Source organism: Nelumbo nucifera, chromosome 1 (assembly GCF_055504915.1).
Source record: "Nelumbo nucifera cultivar China Antique chromosome 1, China Antique-T2T, whole genome shotgun sequence".
Taxonomy (NCBI): domain Eukaryota; kingdom Viridiplantae; phylum Streptophyta; class Magnoliopsida; order Proteales; family Nelumbonaceae; genus Nelumbo; species Nelumbo nucifera.
In genome coordinates, this window is record NC_142649.1 from 66,223,349 (window position 1) to 66,234,712 (window position 11,364).

General features: G+C 37.3%; 1 protein-coding gene across 1 annotated transcript in view; it reads right to left on the reverse strand.

Annotated features, from left to right (window-relative positions):
• Positions 1 to 11,062, reverse strand: part of LOC104594181 (glycerophosphodiester phosphodiesterase GDPDL3-like) — a 43,633-nt gene extending 32,571 nt beyond the window's left edge. Inside the window, exons 1-3 of the mRNA XM_010254363.3 lie at positions 10,728 to 11,062; positions 5,969 to 6,259; positions 4,429 to 4,544 (exon numbers count right to left, since the gene is read on the reverse strand). Coding sequence (XP_010252665.1) covers positions 4,429 to 4,544; positions 5,969 to 6,259; positions 10,728 to 10,845 — 525 coding nt within the window. The 5' untranslated portion in view covers positions 10,846 to 11,062. The remainder of the gene's footprint in view (positions 1 to 4,428; positions 4,545 to 5,968; positions 6,260 to 10,727) is intronic.
• Between the last annotated feature and the right edge of the window lie 302 nt (positions 11,063 to 11,364).

An 11,364-nucleotide genomic window follows, 5' to 3' on the forward strand; every position in this document is an offset into this window, starting at 1 on the left:
ATTTCTCATAATCAATGCCCAACTCTTCCAGAAGATATCTAAACCACAATAACTTGAATCTACATTTCGAAAACCAGACCAAACCAGCCAGTCAAACCTATTGAATCATGACTCGGGACCATAACCGGTTCAATCACACCCCAAGAACCGTAATTGCTAAAAACCCAATGAAAACCGATCGACCATCAGGTTTAACTGGAAAACTAGTAAACTGGTCACGGTTTCATGAAACTGCCTAGGTCATTAAATAATCGAAATTTTAAAACATGTGTGACAAGACTTGAACCCATGGCCTCTTATTTTCATGTATTAAGTACCACTAGTCCACCTCTTTATTTGTGTTAATTAATGATTCTTTATTGTATATATTACTTTATTACACACGTATTTTAAAGAAAATGTAAATTAAGAGACTTGAACCCTAGCCATTTGCTTTAAAAATTAAAGAACACTAGTCCACCATATTCGAGTATAATAGAATTTGTAAAATATATTATATATAGTATTTATATAATTCATAGTATATATATATATATATCAATATGTGTCACATCACCACGATTTGACCTTCAGTTCAACCCCAAACTGATAGAATGGCCAATCTGAATGAGCAGCCAAAGATAGTAGAACTGGGTGTTGATTATGATAAGCCATTAATGTTATATTGTGATAATCAGGCCACCATCAACATTGCTCACAATCTGGTGCAACATGATAGGACTAAACATATTGAAGTTGACAGGCATTTTATCAAAGAAAGAGTGGCTTCTGGAGAAGTTTGTCTACCATTTATTACATCTGAAGAACAGTTAGCTGACATTCTTACCAAGGGAATCTCCAAGGCCAAACTTCAACATGACACTGGCAAGCTTGGCATGATTAACATCTATGCTCAGCTTGAGGGGGAGTGTAGAGAGAATGGGCCGAATGGCCTATAGGTTGCTTTTATTTGTTTATGTTCTTGTTTATGTTGTTAATGGACCTTCTAACTAATGGGCCTTTTCTATGTTATCCTTAATTAAGTTAATCGCCCAATTAAGGGCCTCTTTGTAAATATCAAAAGTTGTAAATTATGTTTAATGAAAAGGGATTAGGGAAGAGAGAATTCATTTGAAAGTCTTCTCTCCAAACCCTATTTGCCGCCAACTTCTTCTTCTTCTCTCCTTTTCTCTTTTTTGCTGATTTCTAACATCTTTTAACACCTTTTTAGTCAGTCCTTTATTTCTAAGGATTGTTTTTCTTCTATAAGAAAGGCTATAGAAAGGACTAGATTCTGCCAAAGTGACATCCATAGAGACAAGGCGAGTGCCACTAACTAGGTCATAATAGCAATATCCCTTCTGTGTGGAGGCATATCCCACAAACATACATTTACGAGCCTTAGGCCATACTTGTGCCTTTGCTAGCTAAGAATGTGAACATAGCAAATACATCCAAAGACCCAAAGAGGAAGAGAGAAAAGATCCTCATTAGGAAAGAGGATACTAAAAGGTGACTTGAAACCTAAAACCTGAGAAAGCACATGGTTTATCAAATAGGTGGCAAGTAGTAAGAACAACATTCCCCCAAATTTTCCCGAAACATGGGATGCAAAAAGAAGGCTTCAAGCAACTTCAATTACATGACGATTCTTCCTTTCCACCACTCCATTTTGATGAGGAGTGTAGGTACAGGAGCTCTAATGAATAGCCCTAAAGGTATCAAAATATGATGAAATGTTCTTTTCAAAATATTCCTTAGCATTGTCAGGCAAAATATTTTGATACAAACATTAAAGTGAGTAAGAAAAGTTCATGGACGCACTACACAATGATTGAAACTTCATCACAACAACACAGATTTAAATCTATGTAAATCTAGAGAAATCATCAACAAATAGAATGAAGTATTTGTAGCCACCCATGGCAAGTAAATGGTAAGGCCCTCGCACATCAAAGTGGACAATATGAAAAAGAGAAGTTGACCTTTATTACTTATAAGAATGTCTACAATGCTAAGGGTTGTCAATGGGTCAAATTAGACCCAATGGACCCAAACCGATTGGATCGGTTTTGGTTCCAACTGGAACCAATGGGTTAGTTCCGATTCCTAATATATTGTCCCGATTCTTATCGGGTCAGAACCAGTCCCGCCTAATCCCGAACCAATTCAGACCCGACTATCTATCTATCTATCTATATATATGTATTAAATGTATAATATATATTTAATATATAGAATATATTAAATTATATATATATATTAAATAAATTAATAATTATATATAATATTTTTAATAAATTTATTATAATTGGGTTCATCAGGTCGGACTCAGTTGTCCCAAGAACCGATTGGTCCGGTTTTGGGTCTAAAATTATTGACCTTATTGGGTCCAATTCGGTTTCATGTCCTTAATGATTCTTGTCGGGTCGATTCCGGTTCCACCTGGACCTGACCCAGGCTCAACCTGCAACTGTGATCACAAAGTGATTTATAAGTCTTCCATATTTTTCATGTTCTGCCTTTGCAGCTGCCAATTGCTCCATAGCTGATTTCTCATCACCATGCCCTTTCTCACCCTCAAGAATAGTAGCCATGTTTGCATTTCTAGTCTTCCCAATCTTCTTATTATTATTGTTATTCCAAAACGTTTTTGGTAGAGGATGTGAATGTAGTTTCCAACAAGTGTTACTGACATATCACTTCTTTCTTCTCATTAGTCCCCTTAGACTTCATCCCTGCATGTGCAAAATGTTCTAAAACTGGAGGTGGAGCCTTCAATTTTACTCACCACATGTTCTCTTCATTATTAATCATGGTATATGCCTGAGCAAGAGTCACTTCAACCTTTGCCAAAATATTTGATCTGGTTATATCAAATTCAGGGTTAAGTCCAATGAGAAACTCAAATACCATGTTCCTTTCTACCAGCTTTCTATAAGTCTCAACATCCTTAGTACCTTCCAATGCAACTACTTCATTACATTAATCTCCTACCATAGGGACTCTAACATAGAATAATATACAGCCACATATTTCTCCCCCTGTCTTAAATTATTCACATCATTCTTCAATTTATAGGCCCTGGCAACATTCAATTTTTGGGAATAAGTTTTTGTGACACTATCCCAAATCTCCTTGGTTAAATCAGACCACAAGTAATGCTAACTTATGTGGGGCTGCATGGAATTAACTAACCACCCAATAACTATATAATTCTCCTGCATCCATTTTTCATATGTGGGATTAGTTTCTTCTAGCTTCTTCTCATTGCTTGTTAAATACCCCAACTTGCCTTTGCTACAAACATGAATCAATATAGATTGTTCCCAAGCCAAGTAATTCCTTCCATCTAACTTAATTGTAGTTAAAGCATTAAACAAAGGTTCTACAAACCCTACTAAACCAACTCCGAACTCTAGGCTCTACTTTGTCTAGAGTCCAAATTGTTCCATCTGATCAAATGAAAATCAAACTATGGTATTACTAATCCAAATAGACTAACCCATAATCAACCCAACACTAGAATCACAAAAATCTAGAATTCCATCAAACCCTACAACTGGGAGAATAGGGAGAACTACAGCCACTCCAACCAGCGACTCCAGACACCTTACCATGAACTCAATCTCTTCTAGAAGGTAAATAACATCTGCCAAGCCTTGAACGCCAACCTAACTCAACCTCCTTAGCCCTTAACAGTGAATCTATCTGCCAAGTCTTGAGCACCAACCTAACTCAATCTCCTTGGCCCTTAACAGCGAATCTCTCTAGTCATCTAGGGTTTTGAGCAAGAGAAAAGATAGCAACTTCTTGGCATTCTAATAGCCAGATTCTAGATCTCCAAATAGGCAGCAACCAACTAAGAATAATAAGCAATCTAACTCTCCATATGCTCTTCCAATCGAAGGGTGTATGGGATTGAAGTGAAAGAAGAAAGAGGGAAAGGATTGCTTTGATACCAATATGTAAATCAACCCAAAAGAAAGAGGATGTTAATGAAAAGAAAAAGGGTCAACAAGCCTATATGGACAAGGCCCATTAACATAAACATAACAAATAAAATAAGGTACGAAATAAGAAAGGTACTAGGGCCCATTCGACCCAATCTCTCTACAAGTCCTTGGTAGCATGGCATGGACTGAGTTCTTTGGGCCTGGATTAGGATGAGAGCCTCGGTTCCTATCAGCTATGCTCTGATATAATGCTGTTTATTGCATGGACAAATTTAATCTATAAAATTAGAATATTCTAATTTGGCAAGATATAAGTATTGAAAACAATGCTTCACTTTAAAGGGATTAGAAATAAAACTGTGGTATCATCATATCAGATAGGACAATTGCTTCCATATCCATTTCCTTGAGTTCAAGAAATGGAAATTCCTAGCTGTTTCTTAAACCCATGTCCATATCAGGGCATCTTAGATTATGATTCAAAATTGTTTACCTGAATATTCAACCATAAGCCTGGAGGCTTCAACTGCTTTGCCACATCTTCAACAGTAAGAATCTTGAACATATTACCATCAAATTTATTTGCTCGGGAGTAAATTCCTTGAGTTACTGTTCAAGTGGAAAACAAACTGTCAGTAAAATCTATGATATCTCAGGCTACAGAAAGTAATCAGCCACACAAAAGATTCAGCAATTGGCCTAAGGAGCTCTTATAGGCATTAAACAGTTTTTTCGCTCATTAGTTTGTCAAGGCACTAATCTTTTTTTTGATAAATAAAATTTCATTAAAAGTTAATTATCGGTATAATAAAAACTGTTACAAGTATCCCAAAGGGAGGCGCGAGGTGCAGCCTCACCCTTTAAAAGAAAATAACCATCACAAGATTACAATTGGACCCAATACAACTGATCCCTAGTTACTCCTTGTTTGGCTAAGCAATCAGCAAATGAGTTAGCCTCCCTTACCACCCATTGTGTGACTAAATTCATATGTTGTGTCTCCCATTTGAATTTCTTCAATTCATTTCTGTAGCACCATATCACCGAATCTGAATCTCTAAGCCAACCCACCACCACCTTAGAGTCCCCCTCTATCACCAAGCACTCCACCCCTATTTCCCTTGCAATCTGTACACCTTGTAGGACTGCATACAGTTCTGCCCTTATAGAGTCTCCAATCCCCATCGGTCCGGAGTAGAGTGCTCTCAGATTCCCATCCTTGTCTCTGATAGTTCCTCCAATTCCAGAAAGTCCCGGATTTCCTTGACTACTCCCATCAAAATTCAGCTTCATGAATCCTTCCATGGGTGGTGTCCAAGTCAATCGTAGCTTAGTCCATACTTTTCTGCTTACTTCTCTCCTTCTCTTGGAAGATTCTGGCATTTCTTTCTTCCCACAATGTCCAAACCACTGCTGCTCTAGCACATCTCCACATCATCCTTCCCCTTTTTTTCGGCCAAGTAAATGTAGATAGATCGAACAGCAATTTAATCTCCATTGGCATATTCCACCAAGAATCCACCTCTCTGAACTATGAACTCTGAAGTTTGATACAGTCGCCGCTCGCCAGCGAGAAACAAGGCTAGAGATCTGGTCTGGTGTTGCCCAAACTCGGTGGTGTTTATCAAGGCACTAATCACCCCTTATAATGCTAAATGATATAACACCATAATGATCTAGTATGCTTTTCTGTAATAGCAATGTCAACATTCTGCAAAGAAGTTGGGCAGAAAGGTATGCATTACTATTCCTTGTACATTAGGGATTAGTTTTCAAGAATCTGTGGGTACCTTATGACAGCTTCAAGAACCTCCAACGGCAAAAACATATCAGACTCAAAATGTAAACTAATAAAAACATGGCAAAAGATCTAATTTGTGAAATAATTTACAAAAGGAAAAGTAGTATGATTTAGTCAGTTACAATTCTGAAAATCTCAGGAGTTTGATATCGGTGTCAAAATATATCATCCCAGATTTCTAAATTTATGCAGGAGAATATTAAATTTAAAAAACTTAAGAAGTTGCACTTACAGTAGACATTTGTCAAGTCATCTAGGGTAAAGTCCACAGAAAAGAATCCTTCCATGAGTTGCCCATTAACACGGTACATTTTAGTATCGTTGAAGACATATGATATGCTAGAAGAGTTCCCTAGATTGAGGTATGGAAAGCATATTCCATCTCCATCTTTTGTCAACTGCACATCACACCACAGGACCACATTGGGCAAACTAGTAATCAAGGCCAAAGCGTAGGCATGATAACTTGAATCCGGAAAAATCCCTGAAAAGCCACCCTTCGCTATGACTAAAGGTGCATTTCCTGCAAACAAAAGCCAACAGATAGGATCTGCTTCACATGATAGCTCTCCAAGAATACCAGAGAAAATAGCAATATGTCTACAAGAAAATTCTAGCTAACATTTGGATACTGGAAGCTGATGTACCAAATTCTTAATGGATAACCAAGAAGACAGTAACTTGATCAACAGCAAAAGATAAAAGGACATAAAAGCAAAATGGTTGAGGTGCAAATCTTCTTTGCAAGTATAAATGAACAGCACCACAATATGAAACACAAACTAAAGATGAAAATATGCTTCACAACTTCATATAAACATGTGGGTGAAACAATATTGTAATTTCTTTCAAGAAATTGTAAGATGATAGATGATTGTGTAGATCAATTCAAAGTATAAGCATAGCTCCTGTACAGTGAGCAGCTATACAGTTTACAAAAATAAAATGCCAAAATTAAAATGACTGATGATTCAAATTTGGGAAATCCTTGTGTACCACCTGGGGACAGGTAAAAAAACATACACTTTAGGTCCTTTGGGTCCACTAAGGAGAAAATATTGTGGCCCAGGGAAATGTCTTGGGTAGAGCCCAATGAGAAATTAAGAATAGCTGTTGGGCAATGGGTTCACTAAGCTATTGCCCAAGATGCATTAGGCGGGGCCCTATATGAACCCAAATTGGAAAGGCTAATGGGCTTCCACCCTTGCCACTTGGCTTTCAAGCATGCCAGCCCTATATGGTAAGGTTACACATGGTGTAATCACCTACCTTTTGGTGATGGGCAAAATGACAAAATCATCAACTGGAAATCTTCTCAAGCTAATATGACAGGCCCTAATTAAATGGTAATTGACATTTAATGGCGCTTAAGTGATAAAAAAGGAAATGACAGTTGACTGATTGATACAATGGAGAATCAACTAACCAGCTGAATGGTATTTCCTTTTATACGGGCCCCTCGTCCAATCATAAATACTGATCACATGGCCTAATTCACAGGGGACCAATTAGATCTTAGTAAGAAGGGCCCACTGCCATAGAAAGACATATCGATGATCAACAAAAAGTGACAAAGAGAATCACGTTAATAGCTGGAAGAGTTTTTTTTTTTCTTTCAATCCAATCTAGTGAGACCCATTTGATGGAAATTAACATGCACTAGTGCCTAATGAATGACCATATAAGCGGAAACTAAGGTTGGCTGACAGATCCATTGAAGATCATCCTAATAGACTACTGGAATATACTTTTATAACATTGAAATCAAAATTAAAATAGGGCGGGCTCTTAAAATAGAGACATCCACTATAAAATGGGAGGACAACAAAGGGGTCCTTCTCTGGGCTCGCTTTCTTTTGACAAAAAAGAAGAAGGGACGGCTACACCAAAATCAAGGTTGACAGCCCTCAAACTGCTATAACTAAAGCCTTTTATAATCAAAGATAAAGTCTTTCAACCCTCAAGTTGCTGCAGAAAATGTCTTTAGAGATCACTCCAAGGGAGCATCATCAATTTTCTCTAATTGAGTTGGTATTTCTCTCCTCTAACAACCAAATCTTTTTGCAATGAACCATCCTTAATGGAAAACTTCTCTATCCAAAATCAATGTTAACTCCAAGGGAGCTCATTTGTATGTTTCTCTCTTGAAATATCTCAAAGCAAGTATTTTTACAATATCGGGCCTCAAAGCTGTTGTGCAGGTTCTATTTCAAAGTGCAAGTGATCTAGGAAAAAGAATTTATTACATTCTTGGATCCTACGAACAACAAGAGAATTGGAGGGTGTTCTTTGTTGTAAAAGAAGAAAGAAAAGAGAGATTGTACCCCACCCATATTTTACAAAAATAATAAAAAAATCAAATTTATTTGAATTTGTCCTTATTTTTTGTGCTTCAAATTTATGCACAAAATTTGTGTCAACACCACCATCCAGGAATGTAGAGTTTCCATCGTCCTTTCAAACACCTTGTCCCTAGGGCTACTATGCCTTCAAATATTCTTTGATTCTTTTCGGTCCACATAGGCCAAACGACCACTGGTGGAATCATTTTGTATAGTATTCTCCACCTTTCATTTAGGCCCTTTAGTTGCCACCCAGCCGCTAATTCCCTTATAGCTTGGGAGGCACCATTTGACATTCAACATGTTGCAACAGTAGAGCACTTTACTGGCCACAAACTAGCCATGAATGAAGAGGTGGTCCACCGACTCTTAAGTTATGGTCAGAATACACATGCCATGGAGTGGATGCTCATATTGCAAGTGACTAGTTTATTTCTTGTTCGTCATTTTCCCAGCACCACAAGACAAATCAAGAATGCTACCATAGATGGAACTAGGGGCAACCATATCTTTTGCATGTCACCAGGTGTACCATTGCACTAGTCAGTTGCCTGTAGAACAATCTCACCAAGAACAGACTAGAGTTGTCCCACTTCCACACTCTAACATCCTCATTTCCTGGTTGTGGGAGGCATTCCTTTAGCTAATGCAAGAGCTCCACCAGGCTACCGTTTCTCCCTTTAGTTCATAGAGGTCCACCACCAGGGCCTCTCCACACTTCCACAGGTCAGTTCATTTATTATTACCAGCATCTGCATCGTCATCCATGGAATAATTAGTTATTTGAGTTTCAACTAAGTCATTGGCATCTGATTTTTGTGTACTTCTCTTTCTTTAATAACTAGCTTCATGTATATCTTTTTAAAGAAGCATAAACCAATTTCTTATATCGAGTTCTCCCAAAGTCAGAGTAGTGGATAAGCTAAATAGTCAAAACTAGAATATTCTAAGTTTCTTTTTTTTTTTGTATTTTAGATAAGAGAGCATTTTGATCGTTTTTACCTGTCCGTATGGATCTGACCCAAGAGTTTGGTTTGCCTAGTTATATTTTTGCTGTTATTAAAGTTTCATCTCATTGATTATGTAGTTTAGGTGTTATTGAGTTTTCTCATTTATGTAGAGGAACAAATAGAGTCTATTTGAGTTCTTACAGCTTATTGAGTAATTATCATCCCCCCCCCTAGATCTTCCTTATTTTTCATTCTACCAAATTTTATTACAAACTCTATTGAAACCCTATTTTCTGGAATTTTAGTTGTTTTTCTCATTAAAGGTGTTTTTGTCCTTTTGTTATGTTCATAAGGATTTCAAATTAAATTGCCCAATATGATTTATTATACTAAACATCTCAGCAAAGTCTCACTAAAAAATTTAGTCCACAGTCCCTATACTTGATTTTTTTTAATCTTGTAGTTTTCCATCGTCCTACGGAGAATTCACAATTCTCAGCAATTTGACCCAGAATCTGTGTAACCCTTCTTAACCCTTACCTTTCATCCTTAAACTCTCCTAGCCAATCATTATTCCACAGACCCATCCTTGGATCATTCTAGCCCTACATCAATTGGTAATAGAATAGCCTACCCTACAAGTTCGGAAGCATGTCCTGCAATGATGGTTGTAGCTGATGTGAGTTATCAAGTTGGTATTAGAGCTGTTGATCCTACATCACAGACATTCAACTTTCAAATATGTGAACCTATAGGAAAAAGGAGAGGGAAGCAAGTAAATTCTTGATAGGGAATATGGCTTTTTCAGATTCTTCAAATAACAACGTGCTACTGTACTCTAAAAGCAGAAACAACTTTCAAATATGTGAACCTACAGATTGACGCAAGTATTGGTATTTTATGGCATTTTTATTTTCTTGTTTGATTGCTTCATAACTCCTAACTGATATATGGAATTATGGATCACAATAAAGCACTTATTTATTGCAAATGAAAGGAAAAAAAAAAAACACTTCGATGTGAGAATGAAATAAATATAGGCCAGACATATGGCATACAATAACTGAAATAGTCTAAAATAGGATAATTTCTATGATGTCGGAAGGGTATAATTGGCTTTTCGTTTTCCCCGCTCCCACACCCGCCCAAGAAAAACCATAATACTGAAAACAAGCTATTTTCAAGGAAATATACGAGTACAAAAAGAAAAGTCATGCTCGTTTGTAGTCATGATCATCGATCTTTCATAACATAAGTTCCCCGCTTAAGCTTTTTCTCAGAAAAATCAAACCCAATAAAGCTTTTCTTAGAGAAAAAATCTGTACGTTTCTCATAGAAAATCCGCTCAAGAGACTTCCGCCTCATGAACCTTTTGTTTTATTTCAAACAAAGTTCAGAACAAAATTAAAATAACAACAATAAACATATTCATTCTAATTTTCCTCTTTTTTCATCTAACAAAATAATCCGTCATTTCCGCATAGAAAACCAACCAAAGAAACAGCAAAGGAAAGGAGAAGACAGGCAAGAAGGGACAAAAATTGCTCCTATAATTTATTCAGACAACAAAAGAACGCATGCAAAACCTCAGCATTCTACATTTCAAGAGCAAGTTATTATCGCAAGTAAAGAACTAAAACCGACAACAGAAAGCAGAGGTACAGGGAAGAGGAGAAGAAGAAGAGGAGGAAATACAAACCACTTAGCGTCTGCCACGGGCTGGTAATCTTCTCAGAAGAAGCTATGGATCTCCGAGCGACTACCAGAACTGCCAAGTGAAGAAGAAATAGAAGAAATAGAGAACGAGAGACCGGCATTGCAGGAAAACTGACCGGAGAGAATGCTGCAAAACTCTGAAAGTTCCAGTGAGTCCCGATCGGATTTACGAGGTCCTTTTCGGGAAATGAGAGAGATGTGGCTGGAGAGACAGAAGATGGAAATAGCTGTTTTTGTTGAGCTTCAGTCTCATACTAATCAGAAGGGGTGAGACCGTGAGAGACAGTAAGTCGTACTTTTCTCACGTTGGTTTTAATTATTTTGGGCAGGGCACTCTTGATTTTTTATTTTAACTTGATTAACCAAGGCACGGTTCCACAAACCCACGCCCGCGAATGCGAAATCGGATTTGGTCCCCACAGGACCGTCCTAACAGTTACTTGCAGCGGCATATTGATACAAAAAAATTGGGTAAATTGTTGAAAATCTCTTAAAGATTCATATCATTGTTGAAACCTCCTTTCAAGTTTACTAATTTCAATCACCTCCCCTGAGTTTTCATATACAGTTGCAAATAGATTCTGTATGACAGAATTTTCTAAAAAAGGGCATGAAAATGC